The following is a 12376-nucleotide window of genomic DNA, read 5'->3' on the forward strand; positions in this document are numbered from 1 at the left end:
TTTGTTATATTGCTGTGTTTTTGTGGTGCTGGGTGTGTATGACACCCCATACCTGTGTGTGGCACTATTTATACAAAGGCCGGCAGTGTTGATGTACTTACCTGGATAACAAGCTGTGTTTGTACAAAATTGGAGGTGTCGATCTCATACTCCGCTCTCCCCTCTGCATTAGTGGTTAGATTCTGCACAACTTTTCCATTAACCTGCAGCTCTATTATTTCATTACTGATCGGCTTCTCATTGGCATCCTTTAAAATCAACTGAAATATAAATAGTGTATTTACTGAATGGCCAGTGCTTAAATATCAAATATATGTGTGTATATATAAAACAAATCAGGCCAACAAATGGCTCCCAGTTACTCAGATTGAACCAGTTTATAATTCTCTATTATACTGATACATGTCACTCTGCATTTAGTTAAGATACACATTGATCTGATAAATTCTATATAGATGTAATGCAGCCCTTTATGTACAGTCTTTTTGGTGAAATATAGAGTAAAAACAATTGGTGACATTTTGCAAAGAACGCACCAGAAGGGAGAAAAAACACAAAATAAAGGTAGAGTCAATATTGAAGACATTTGTACATCTCTCTCCTCTATATTAGTTTGCTCTGAGTATACTGCAGACACACACAAAATCCGACCGTGACTCACCGTAACTAAATAAGGGATGCCCCGTTTGTAATGCTGCTCCATATCCTGATAGTCAAAATCGATCCGGGCAATTTGACTTGAGATCCTCACGTACTGAGACTCTGTCACTTGTATTCCTGCAGCAGCACAACAAACAAAAGCCCCATTTAATGAGTAAGAGCATGTAAAAATAGTTTGGAATTATACAAAAGTGCACCTCACTTACATTTGTGTTCTAGGTTACTTTATTGTACACCATATAAGGTGAGATGTGCGCGTCCAATACAATGTATCACCCCCTATCACAAATCCACACTGCTCTAGGACCAATATCAATGCCAGAACTTTAGCGCCTTAAAAAATAACTCTGCTCAACACTTATTTCTTAACAAATAATTTCTATTTCCTCTGACTAACACTGCACATTCTTATTCCTTCTACAGAAGGTGACACTTAGACTTGTTTGTATGTTACCTGTGCCCTCTTCAATCACAGTGAAATCAAAATTGAAGCTCATCTGAAGTCCTGATCGCTCCAGCTGGAACTGGGTTAAGTCAGTGGTGCCACTAAATGTACCATCCGACCCCAACTGGGATGTGGAAAATGGGAGCAGAGCAAGAAGGAAAGAGACAAAAAGAAACAAGGAAAGAATCACTCAGGTCTTAGGTGTGAAAATAAATAAATAAAATATTCAACAAGAATAGATTTAATTTTGTTTTTGCTACTGGATTAGCATAATGGCATAATCTAATCATAATTATGCCATTCTGCTTTGAGAAAGGCCAAGTGTGGCCGAAACGTCAGTCATTTTCTTGGCAATAAATTAGTTTTGAAAATATCGTGGAGCCCTGTTCTTTATACCTTCCATTGTAAGTTGGATCATCACAGAGAATCCTGAACCAGGAACACCGGTAGTTGTATCCTTATATTATTTTTATGTGGTGTGCAGCATTTTCCCTATAGTAGCCATTTACCAGTACACTGGGGCATTATACTTCTGAAAAGTGCTCTTCTATCTTGACTGATTAATATGTTCTGCAGGTATCCATGGCAGGCGTATTTACCAGTAGAGATGGACTAACTTGTCTGAATCTGAACTGTGGATTGTTTTACCTAAATCCGTTCTGCACCAAAATCCACCTGTGGATTGTGTACTAAAAATCCAAGCGGATTCATCTAAATCCATTCCGCACCGCCTTTTTTTTCCTATCACTTGCAATCTGCACGGCGGATTACAAACCCGTGTGCAGGTTTATAAAACTCCGCCTGCGTCTTTGGATGAGTAGGAGGATAAGAAACCACAACCTCGACTACTCATGGACAGCAGCTCTGGCAGTGTGAGCTAAATCAGCTGCTGGGGTAGCTCTGCTGTAACTGCATCTCCAAGGGATATCTCGAAAGGACTTCAAGCACAAAGTAATAATATGTAGTGAGGGCTCTGAGTTACTGTAACCAGGTGAGATGAAATAAAACTCAGGTAACAACAAGGTGAAGCACAGCAAATAAAGCCGATGCAGAGAGAAAGTAATATAACAAAGTGAGCTGGTTACTTGAGTTAGTGGCTTCTAATCTTGTAAAGGATAAAGACAGCGGGCCATATTACTAAGCAGCGTTCTGCCATAAGGCACATTCGGTGCTAGAATGTATGCTAATGCAAATAAATGGACAGGAAGGTGTCTTCCCGCGCCAGAAGGTGTCTCATGGCAGAAGACGGCTTATTAGATACGGTTCTCTATCCCAGCAGAGGGTACAGGGCTTTGTACAGGTATCAGCACTCAATGAGAAGTAAAGCTCAAATGTACAGTATGCTGTGACTGTAGTAGGGATGGGCATATCTTTTTGGAGTGGATTTGGATCTGCAGCGGATCATCCGGTTCCTTTGGTCCGTGGATTTCTGCAGATCAATCTCAAAAAGGGTGATGCGTGTTTTTTCAGATTTTTTATTATTATCAATACCTCCACGGATTGTGGAATCCGTGGACTAATTTCTAGACTCCAATCCGCAGATTCAGCAATTCGGTGGTGATTTTTCTTTTTTTAAATCCACCAACCGATTGTATCCAATAGCGGGTTTTGATCAATCCGTGCGGATTAAAACCGCTGAAATTCGTTTGTGGAATTTACACCGTCAAACAGATTTTGGGGGGAAAATGTGAGAAAATCTGTGAAATGTATTTGGGTTGATTCACCCATCTCTAGACAGAGGCTAGTAGTCATCAGCTAGTTTAGCTCACTTCTAGAGCTACTGCCCAGAGTAGCAGAGGTTGTGGGTTCTATTCCTGTTGGGTCTGAGACCATGACTCATTAGGTTTGTCAATCGGAATAGTTCTTATGGACAACCTTTTGTAAATATACTTTGAATAGTCATTAGCATATTTCTCAGGGTACCTCAGGTGTTCTCATTTTTCAGCAGGTCCTCTTCCGACACATATTGTATCTTTTACACAGGCTTTGTAAACTACAGCTTCTGTAAATCGGATACATCTCCTCCACTAGGACTTTCTCATGTCCTGATGATTGAGGACCATTACTGGTGCTAGCAGAGATCTTTTCTTTTTATTCTGCCATGATATTTTCTAATATTTCACTGTATATTCTCTGTTGCTAGATCTGGTGGTATCTGAATACTCACTTTTCCTGTTATAGAAACACAGATACCATCAGGATTCCTGTTACAGCTGTTTCCAGGATAATATGTATTATACTTCCTGCACAGTCTCCCGCTCAACAACCCTGGGACTCCCTGGTCATATGTGTACCTGAGAGGGAGAGCGGGATAGAGGCAAAAAGAAGGCAATAATGAGTTGTGTTCTCTTCAGAAGATAAATACAGAGATACTACCAACATAAAAACATAGAGAGGGGCTACATATGAAGAGGTGTGTTTGCTCTGAAGCATTTACATCAAAATAAATGTGTTTTCTTAGTGTAATTCACTGTTGCAGAATGTGCCAGATTCTGACGTTCAAATGTTTCCTATGCCACTTTTAAGGCAATGGAGAAAACCACAAAAGTAACTCCAGCTGCACATTTCTTAATACATATACCTGTGCCAACATAAACATGTAACCCACCCCAAGCTCATATCCTCGCAGACATAGAAGAAATGGCACAACATAGATTAATACATACACCTTGCTTAGCCATTTGCAACAAACAAAATTATTACTTTGCACTAATATTTAGGGGGTGATATACAGATCTCGGTAAGGTTGGAGCAACATTTGTGATTTTTTAACCACTAACGTGATATTCACAACAGGTTTAAATTATTTCCATGTATTAGGTATTTTCTGCCATATTTGCCGTCTGATGGTGAAGCCAAAGTTTATCCTATTATAGACTTGCAAACGATTTGCACCATTTTAATTACGACTCTACAACTGGTAAAGTGATGTACGGTATAGATAAACCACACAACATTATGAAAAAACAGTGCTCTTCGTGAGTGTGTTACCCAAGTTTCACTTACTTGGCAGTCACATTATATGATATACTTTGATCTAGTATAGTTATGACGGTGGGAATTCCCAGAGAGACACTGAATCTGGGCAACACTGAAACACAGAAACAAATTATTTATGCGTGACATCACAGGGTTGTTATAAGGAATTATACAGCATGGTAACCGGAATTAGCCAATCTGAATGATGTATTCTGCTTTGCTCTGGCACACATTATAAATATATTCCCAACTATAATTAGGTAATATTAAGTGATAGCCAGAGTTAGAATTACATTTATATAGGTTCACATCACATTTTGAGACATACATGGATTTATTGTATAATGACGTTGTCCAGTGAGCTAGATCAGTACAGCCTCCAAAGTCAACAATGTATCCCTCATAGTGATCCCCATCCATGTGACCAGTGAACAGCTGTTCTTACAGCCAGAGCTTCTGAAACCTGCAGGGTGCCCAATGCCGCTCAATAAATAAGTAAACGGACGTACCGTATTCTTCAACCGTAAACCCCTGGATCACAGAACCAACTGATGCGATCTCAGCCGTGATAGAGTAGGAACCTAGAGTAGCCTCACTAATCAGCTGGAATTCCAGCACCACAATGCCACGCTCTGACTTCTGATTTTGCCACTGGGTCATGCGACTCCTAGACGGATCCTGAAGGATAGATATAGAAAAGTGACAATGGTAAAAAAAAGTAACTACGATGCTTGTCTCCCTGCTGCAAGAAGGCAGCCCTGCCCACTGTTGTGTGGCGCAGTGTGGGACATACAGATGAAGCAAAGCTTACTGTCTGCGGCGCCGCTGCTATGTGTGGTCACGTGACCGCAATGGTCGCAGCACCGAAGGATTAACGCTGCAGGAGTCCCATTCAGAAGCATATATTGTATAAGGCACCATGTACTTTTCTTGTTCATCCACTATGTGTTTTTTTTTATATTTTGTGACAGAAACCAGGGGATGGTAATAAATTCCATATATAGGGCTCCCAGGATACTGAACAGTTTCTATCCTGTTTAGGCTGGAAGGGCAGCCTCATAATACATACACTCCATCCCACAGTTTGGCAAGTGCTGGAACTGAGGGATGAGGGATCCAGACCAGAGTTTGTCTGCTGCCTGATTTCTGTCACCTGTCCTGCTAATTAGAAATCAGGTATTTAAGGCTGATTTCCTGGTTCCTCTTCCCTCTCCCCAAGAGCCTGGAAGTCTGCTGGAAGCAGAGAGGGGAAAAGCCTCTCCCCAAACAGGTTAAATCATTCTGTTCCTTTTTGTCTAAAACTGCGAAGTTACTTATTTTGTTGTTGGAAGTGGAAAAGCAACTTCAACCCTGAGTCAGGGAAAACCTTAGTTAAGTTATTGCTCAGGTGAGCAGGTTTTTGTTTTGCTTGTGTTTCTGTTGTATGCACTGTGGCAGTCTCAGTGCCTGGGACTGAATAAACAAGACATACCCTGTTTAAAGGAACAGCACGTGACGCCTCGTCATTTAACCTACCCTAAAAGACCGTGTTCTAACAGTCCCGGACAGACGGCGGAGCCCCGGAGTAAGCCGTTTGTCACAATTTATAAAGCAATCTGCACCATTGTTGCTTTGTTTCCTTTCATGTGAGATTCCCCTTCCCCCTCCCTTCTTCCTTCTGCCATTGAATCTTCTGAGTGTTCTGATGGATGCCTGATGAAGGTACCTGGATGCCCATTAGAGTTGGTTACTCTAGATAGCCCTACTGCTCAATTTCTTTACGGAACATGTGAGTGGAAAATTCACATCTCACTCACACTGCAATTGTTATTTACTGTGTTGCACTCTTTTATATATTTTTTATTCATGTCATTAGATTTATTTGCACTCCGCAATCCATCTTTGTGTAATAATGAATGGCAGACCCTTCCCCATGTACACTGTTAAAATGTAACAGAATATAAACTGCCATAAAATTAAACAAAGAAAGCCTATAACTTGAACCGAAATGGGACATAGGAAAAATAAGCAACATGAATCCAAATCTAAAATGTCTGAAAAAATGTATTGGTGAAAAAACAAATATATCCACAAAATATATTGTGAGACTGTCAAGACCCCATGTACTACTTAAAAAACAGAAGCAATAATATTGAGCTTCTTATTAGTCAAAATTAACCAGAATAGGGCTACAATAATATTTAAAAAATCAATTTGAATTATAATGAAATAAAATGAGAAATAGTGATAGTAGTTACATTTAATACAAAAGTCTAAAATATAATGTAAAATACTCACATTTAGATTTTATGTACAGCAGTGCCCTGGGCATACGGCAGGTTCCGTTCTAAGGGCCTGCCGTATAGTGAAAATCGCCGTAAAGCGGAACCGGCGATTTTCAGCTATGCGCATGCGCAACCCGGCATTTTCCCTTTTGCGCGCAAGCGCAAACCGGCATTTCCCAACTTGTGCGCATGCGCAACCCGGCATTTCCCCCCTTGTGCGCGCGGGACCTACGTTCTGTGCGCGCAAGCTATGTTCTGTGCATGCACGCCGGTGGCAAAGCCTCGGAGGAGACATGGCAGCCCCCTTCTCGGTGCCGCTGTATCAGTGGATCACCGAAAAGCGGGGAACCGAGAAGCGGGGCCCTGCTGTATGTATGTCTTTATTTGTATAGCGCCATTAATGTACATAGCGCTTCACAGCAGTAATACACATGACAATCATATGAATAACAAATAATACAAATAACATATCATGGGAATAAGTGCTTCAGACATAAAAGTAACATTTAGGAAGAGGAGTCCCTGCCCCGAGGAGCTTACAATCTAATTGGTAGGTAGGAAGAACGTAGAGACAATAGGAGGGTGTTCTGGTAAGTGTAGTAAGTGTGTCTGCAAGGGGCCAAGGTGTATAGTATAAGCCACGGAGCTACTCATATGCTTTGTTAAGCAGATGTGTTTGAAGGTGGGTCTTAAAGGTGGATAGAGATTGTCATTCATGTTGCTATCAAATAAAAACGTGTCTAAATGATACTAGATTGATCTCTTTGACGTGAGATGAAACAGAACACTATGTCATGTGTAGAAAATCCATAAATAAATAATAAAAATAATAATAATAAACTTACAAAACGTATTTATGGGTTTCTGGGAATCCTCTTATTTTTAGCGATTCTGATCCATTTTGAGAGCACATTATATATTATAGACGCTATATGTATAATTTTCTTTTTATTTGGAATAGTGATCACCTTTCACTTTTATAGACACACTTAATGTTAATGATTATAATGTATACAGGAGAAAAGGAAACCTAGTGTATAAGCACTCAGTCACAACTAAATGTATAATGATCATGTTAAAATACTTTATTTGCAATCAATGAATAAAAAAAAGGGAGTTTGAAATAAAATATATATCAAACAGCACGTGACTGTGATCCTTTGTAACATAACTATAAGTAGTTAAGTAGTTTAAACATATGGGGATCCTTGATAGATATTCAGGATCTTGTGCTATACATATAGCTTCCTACAGATTGGGAAGTGGGGCCGTTGTAGGTCCACTATACAGATAGTGTCTCATCCAAGTATAAATGTATACTATCAGAACGTATAATGGTGAGCGTTCTGTGTATAAGGTGACACTAAGTGGTATATATGTGAATATACCTAGGCAATCAGTGCAGAGATATGCACTGTGTATGAAGCTACCTGTTATATCTGGTCCGTGAGTAGCTGGTGGGTAAACCCCAGTCACCCAGCACTAAGGGCTGCTTGCCCGTAAGTGTGGCACTTCGAGGGAGCACTCAGTAAGATGAAGCCACTTGAGCCGTAGGACCAAAAGACTACAAAGTATGCGCAGTTAATTGATCAATTTAGAACACCCTCAATAGGGTATCATTACATTTAATGTCAACATGAGTAGCATAGATAAATTATGTGGCTCGGCTGCTGGGCTAAAGGAAAGGGTATTGGTGCATCCTTAGTGAAGGCATAGGTAGCTGATCGTGTACATCCCCTGTCTGGGGTAGGTATTATTGCAGTGGTGAGTACACCGTTGGCCCACACAGACCCTCCCAATCAGGGAAGTGTAAGCAGGTAGGTGCAGTAGGGACACTGAAAGATTACTGATCCGTGATATATAGCACGGACGAAGCACTAGAGAAGAGATAGAACCCCTTTTAGTCCTGTAAGCCTGGAAATGTAGGAGGCAAGTAATTATCCAATTAGGACCTCCACAATAGGGTGTTAATGCATCCAAGGCTGGCTGAATAAACTCGGGGTAACTCTAAGGATCAGCTAGATGGCCGATGAGTAATGCTAGTGCTTCCCAGAAAACCGGCATACAGCAGCGGATCAAACAGATCCCCAGCAGGAGGCAGATGCCGTGCGGTGAGGTCAGTGTAGACCAGTAACATACACGGATCCCCCTAATCAGCGAGGTGTACAACATTAGCAGGTAAGTTTAACAGATAGAGCACACAAAATAGCACATATTTTGCAATTCATTGTCCCCTATATCAGCGCTGATCATTAATATATCAGCGCTGATACGTTCGAGGACATGCCTAACTAAAATAGTGGACTGGTAGACGGCCCTGAAATCAGAGAGATCCTGCAGTGTTAGGTCTGACACGCAGGGTCAAGGTAACAAACCACACGCAAGACGCTAGGAGTTCGCAGCTTGAGACAATGTCAGTGAATGCTGCATTCGAAATGAAAGCTTCCCGCGTGTGTGAGTGGGCATGTGGCCGACGCGCGCGTTTCACGTGTAAACGTTTCTTCAGGGCACGTAAGGGGAGGTCCCTGTGTGTCAATGATGGTTTATATAGTCACTGTGGGTATGGCTGTAAGAACGATTAACCCCAGAGTTGCCGGATCAGAGCAGATAATATATCCTACTACAAGAAGTGCACAATAAGTGGTCTGGTACTTATAGCAGCTCAGGATAGCCAGACCCAGTTGCCCCCCATGCACTAGGTGCTGTATATGTCAGTGAGTAGGGCATTAAGGGCTGGGTATCTTTGGCTAGAAAGATTGATATGTAAATGAGCAATTACCGTGGTAAGTGCTCACAAAAATAGGGTTAACGTATTATATTATATTCATTGGTGTCAGTGATGGTTGATTATAACCTTAAATTCACATTTCAACAAAATTAGTATCACATTTATTATCTTGACCTTGTTATACATTACCTTCAAGGAACCATACAGACAGATGTCTATAGAAAACCTAATTTTAGACATGTATTATTGAAAGCTGACAGTAACAATTCAAAATCCTTTATAAAAAGCATCCCCAGGGGGTCGTTTCTTCTTCTCAAGAGACTATGCTCCAATGGGACGCAAGCAGGAAGCAGGAGTATGGCACAGGATAGGCTGCTGGACCACACAGGTGCATCCTATTACACAGCCAATAGCCAGTGCGTCAGAATGTGTCTGCGCACAGCGCGCAACCAGCGCAATACGTAGGTCGCGCGCCATCACCACGCAAGAGCTGTGCCTACACAGGGGCGGAGACCAGAGGCGGGACCCGCGGGAAAGGAGGCAGAGCGAGGAGCGAGACCGCGCCGCGTAACAGTGACGTCACGGCGAAGGCGGATACCAGAGGTGGGACCTGCAGAGGTAGAGGTGGACCAAGGGGCGCGACCACACTGCATAATGGTGACATCAGGCCGGGGGCAGGACCGAGGGGCGGGGACCGCAGACCACTGAGGAGACTATGCACCGCACGCCATGACAGGAGGGATGAGGACGCGGACGCGCCCTATGCCTGGAACCGAAGAGGACTGCAAAGAACCCGCGCGCCGTGCGTAAGTACCGCCAGGTTGCCACTCTTGAGTGCCATGGTAGTCCAATGGGCGGGTGAGGGTTAAAGGGGCAGGAACAGCAGAACGGCGAATCCTCACAGTACCCCCCTCTAGGAGCGACCTCTGGGCGACTCCATGAAGGCTTTTCTGGAAAGTTCATATGAAAGTTCCTGACCATCCTTCCCGCATGAACCTGATGACTAGGAACCCACGATCTTTCCTCAGGGCAGAATCCCTTCCAATGAACGAGATAATGTAGAGAACCTCGTGATATTTTGGAATCCAGAATCGATTGGATCTCGTATTCCGGCTGACCCTGTACCAACATGGAGGTGGTGGGAAGAACGGGAATGGAATGTGTATTCTGGATCACAGGTTTAAGCAAGGACACATGAAAAACCGAGGGAATCTTCATGGACGAAGGCAAAGAAAAACGATAGGCAACAGGGTTAATCTTTTCAGAAATGGAGAATGGACCGAGAAATCTAGGGGCAAACTACATGGACGGAACCTTTAGCCTAATATTTTTTTAAGACACCAGGCTTAAATTTAGGAGCCGGTCTACGATGACGATCATCTTGTTGTTTGTGTCGCTCCACAGCAGATTTAATATTCCTTTGAGTCCTTCTCCATAGACCTTGGAGTACCCTGATCCTGTCATCGGAGGCTGAGACTCCTGAGGTAGAAACTGTAAGTGGAAGAGTAGCTGGATGGAATCCGTAATTAATGAAGAAAGGTGATTTAGTGTTAGAGTCATTACGAAGATTATTGTGTGCGAATTCCGCCCAAGGAAGAAGGTCCGACCAATAATCCTGAGAATCAGTCATGAAGCACCGAATGAATTGCTCTAAAGACTGATTAGTCCTCTGTAACAGGGGACTTATCCCTGTTCACAAATGTGCCTCTAATCCAGCAGTGTGGTAGTTAACTGCTGGTAGGCAATTAACTAACACCATCTGGCTAATTACAGGTCTTAGAAAAAGCCTGCCTCTGAGACAGGAAGGGAGATTCTTCCTGAGCTCACACGTGAGTTGAGCTGACCTAGGAAGCAGAAAGAGCAGAGATATCCTTAGTCTCACACGTGGGGCTGACCAAGGAAACACTGCACATGAACAGATGTCTTGAGCTGCAAGCTGACAACAAGACAAAGGGGGACAAGACTTCTAAACCTGACTGCTGATAAAGCCTGAGGAAAAGGCAGCAACCCAGGAAAGAGAGAAGCCTTCTCCACTACAGCTACCAGAGAGACAGATAAGACTTTCTTTTGGAACTGTTATGTATCTGTATATACTGTATGTTTATATTTTGGGGCTGGTGAATAGCTTAGCTAACCAACCCAGTCAGAGAGGGCTGAGCTACATGTGTAGACAGTCTCCAAAGCGGAGATAGGTTTTTGTTTGGCTTATTTGCATATGTTTTGCTGTGTAAAAGGGACAGGCGCAATAAAGCCTAATTTTAATTTCACCTTAAAAACAGTCTCCATTGCGTACCTCTGAACACGTTTCTTACATCCTCTCCGTCTGTCCATTAGTTTGCGGGTGATACCCTGAAGAAATGTGAAGAGATATACCCAACTGCCGACAGAAAGAACGCCAAAATTTAGACATAAACTGTGATCCTCTATCGGATACAATCACTGTAGGAACTCCGTGCAGGCGAAAGATTTCCTTGATGAATATCTCAGAAAGTCTGGGAGAGATAGGCAAACCTTTGAGAAGTACGAAATGTGATTGCTTGGAGAACCGATCTACTACAACAAGAATGGTGTTCCTACCTCTGGAGTTAGGTAAATCCACTATGAAATCCATGGACAAGTGTGTCCATGGCCGAACCGGGACAGGTAATGGCTGAAGAAGCCCAGCGGGGAGATTTCTAGAAGTTTTAGTCCTGGCACAAGTTGGGCACGCAAGTACAAAGTCCTTAACATCATTCTGCATCCGAGGCCACCAGAAAGTCCGGGAGATGAGATCCAATGTCTTTTTTGCTCCGGGATGACCTGCCGATTTCAAAGAGTGTCCCCATTCCACGACCTGTTTGCAAGGAGGAAGAAGTGAACAGGCGGCCCTCCGGGACCAAAAGATTGTCAGGAAACTGATTTTGCTGAAGAACGATATCCATTAAAGCCTCAAAATTGGTGGATGACAGAATGAGTTTGGATGGAAGAATAGTTTTGAGTTAATCCTCTGAATTATCCTCTTGTGAAAATTGATGGGACAGAGCGTCCACTTTAACATTTTTTGTCCCAGGAAGGTAGGAGATAAGGTTGAACCTCGAAAAGAAGAGTGACCATCTGGCTTGGCGGGCTCCCAGGTGGCGAGCTCCCTCGATATACAACAAATTCTTGTGATCCGTAAGAATTGTTGTAGGGGTCTCGGCTCCTTCTAGAAGATGTCTCCATTCTTCTAAAGCGAGTTTCATGGCGAAAAGTTCGCGATTCCCAATATCATAATTACGTTTGGCTGCGGAAATTTTTTTGGAGAAAAAAGCACAAGGATGC

The 12376-nt window shown here is 42.6% G+C and overlaps 1 protein-coding gene across 1 annotated transcript in view; it reads right to left on the bottom strand.

Moving 5' to 3' along the window:
* LOC142502043 (ovostatin-like) overlaps positions 1 to 12376 on the bottom strand; it is a 149390-nt gene that overhangs the window by 118871 nt on the left and 18143 nt on the right. Inside the window, exons 6-11 of the mRNA XM_075612834.1 lie at positions 4594 to 4762; positions 4112 to 4196; positions 3273 to 3399; positions 1115 to 1229; positions 662 to 777; positions 102 to 260 (exon numbers count right to left, since the gene is read on the bottom strand). Of these exons, the coding sequence (XP_075468949.1) occupies positions 102 to 260; positions 662 to 777; positions 1115 to 1229; positions 3273 to 3399; positions 4112 to 4196; positions 4594 to 4762 (771 nt within the window). The remainder of the gene's footprint in view (positions 1 to 101; positions 261 to 661; positions 778 to 1114; positions 1230 to 3272; positions 3400 to 4111; positions 4197 to 4593; positions 4763 to 12376) is intronic.

The sequence above is a fragment of the Ascaphus truei genome, chromosome 8, assembly GCF_040206685.1.
Source record: "Ascaphus truei isolate aAscTru1 chromosome 8, aAscTru1.hap1, whole genome shotgun sequence".
NCBI classification, from domain to species: domain Eukaryota; kingdom Metazoa; phylum Chordata; class Amphibia; order Anura; family Ascaphidae; genus Ascaphus; species Ascaphus truei.